Source organism: Myotis davidii, unplaced genomic scaffold (assembly GCF_000327345.1).
Source record: "Myotis davidii unplaced genomic scaffold, ASM32734v1 scaffold803, whole genome shotgun sequence".
NCBI classification, from domain to species: Eukaryota; Metazoa; Chordata; class Mammalia; order Chiroptera; family Vespertilionidae; genus Myotis; species Myotis davidii.
Window position 1 is genome coordinate 1,391,140 of NW_006295567.1, and position 615 is coordinate 1,391,754.

The window sequence follows — 615 nt, forward strand, 5'->3', positions numbered from 1 at the left end:
ATCCTAGGCAGCAGAGGCCTGGGGGCCCGCCTGCCCGGGCCGCGCACAGTTCCCGAATCTGGTTTTCACAGTCAGGCTTTCCAAGGCCCGGGCACGTGCACTGCACCTCCCTGACTCGGTGAGAAAAGAGCCCCAAGGTCATCCTCCCATGTCGGGCCTCAGGGCAACATCCAGATCTGCTCTGAGTCCTTCCCCACACGGCCTCGGTTTCCCCCGAGTGCGACTCATCAGATGCAAACCGGCAGCCTGTGGACTGGATTTGACCAGCAAAGATTTATTTTTTTCTTTATCATTAAAAAAAAAATCAATGCAGAATTTTAAAGTTAAGAGATTCCATATAAAAAATCCACTGGGTCAGGGGGATTCGAGTTTGTAACTTTCCAGGGTCAGTGGGAGCTGGAAAGCCTACTTCTGTGCCCACCCCGCCTGCTGTCATTTCTGCCATCAGGGCAGTAGGCGGGCGGGCGAGGCTCACCCCCGGCCTGTGTCCCCCCCCGCAGTGGGCCACCACCATCCTGGACATCGAGCGCTCCTTCCCTCCCTTCCTGCGGAAGGCCTTCCGCTCCGGCGAGATGGTGACCGTGGGCAAGAGCTCGGACGGCACCCCTGACCGCC

At 58.4% G+C, this 615-nt stretch overlaps 1 protein-coding gene across 1 annotated transcript in view; it reads left to right on the plus strand.

The window, feature by feature from the left end:
• TRPV4 (transient receptor potential cation channel subfamily V member 4) overlaps nucleotides 1-615 on the plus strand; it is a 20,659-nt gene that overhangs the window by 18,094 nt on the left and 1,950 nt on the right. Inside the window, exon 13 of the mRNA XM_015568159.1 lies at nucleotides 501-615. This exon is cut by the window's right edge and continues 1 nt beyond it. Coding sequence (XP_015423645.1) covers nucleotides 501-615 — 115 coding nt within the window. The remainder of the gene's footprint in view (nucleotides 1-500) is intronic.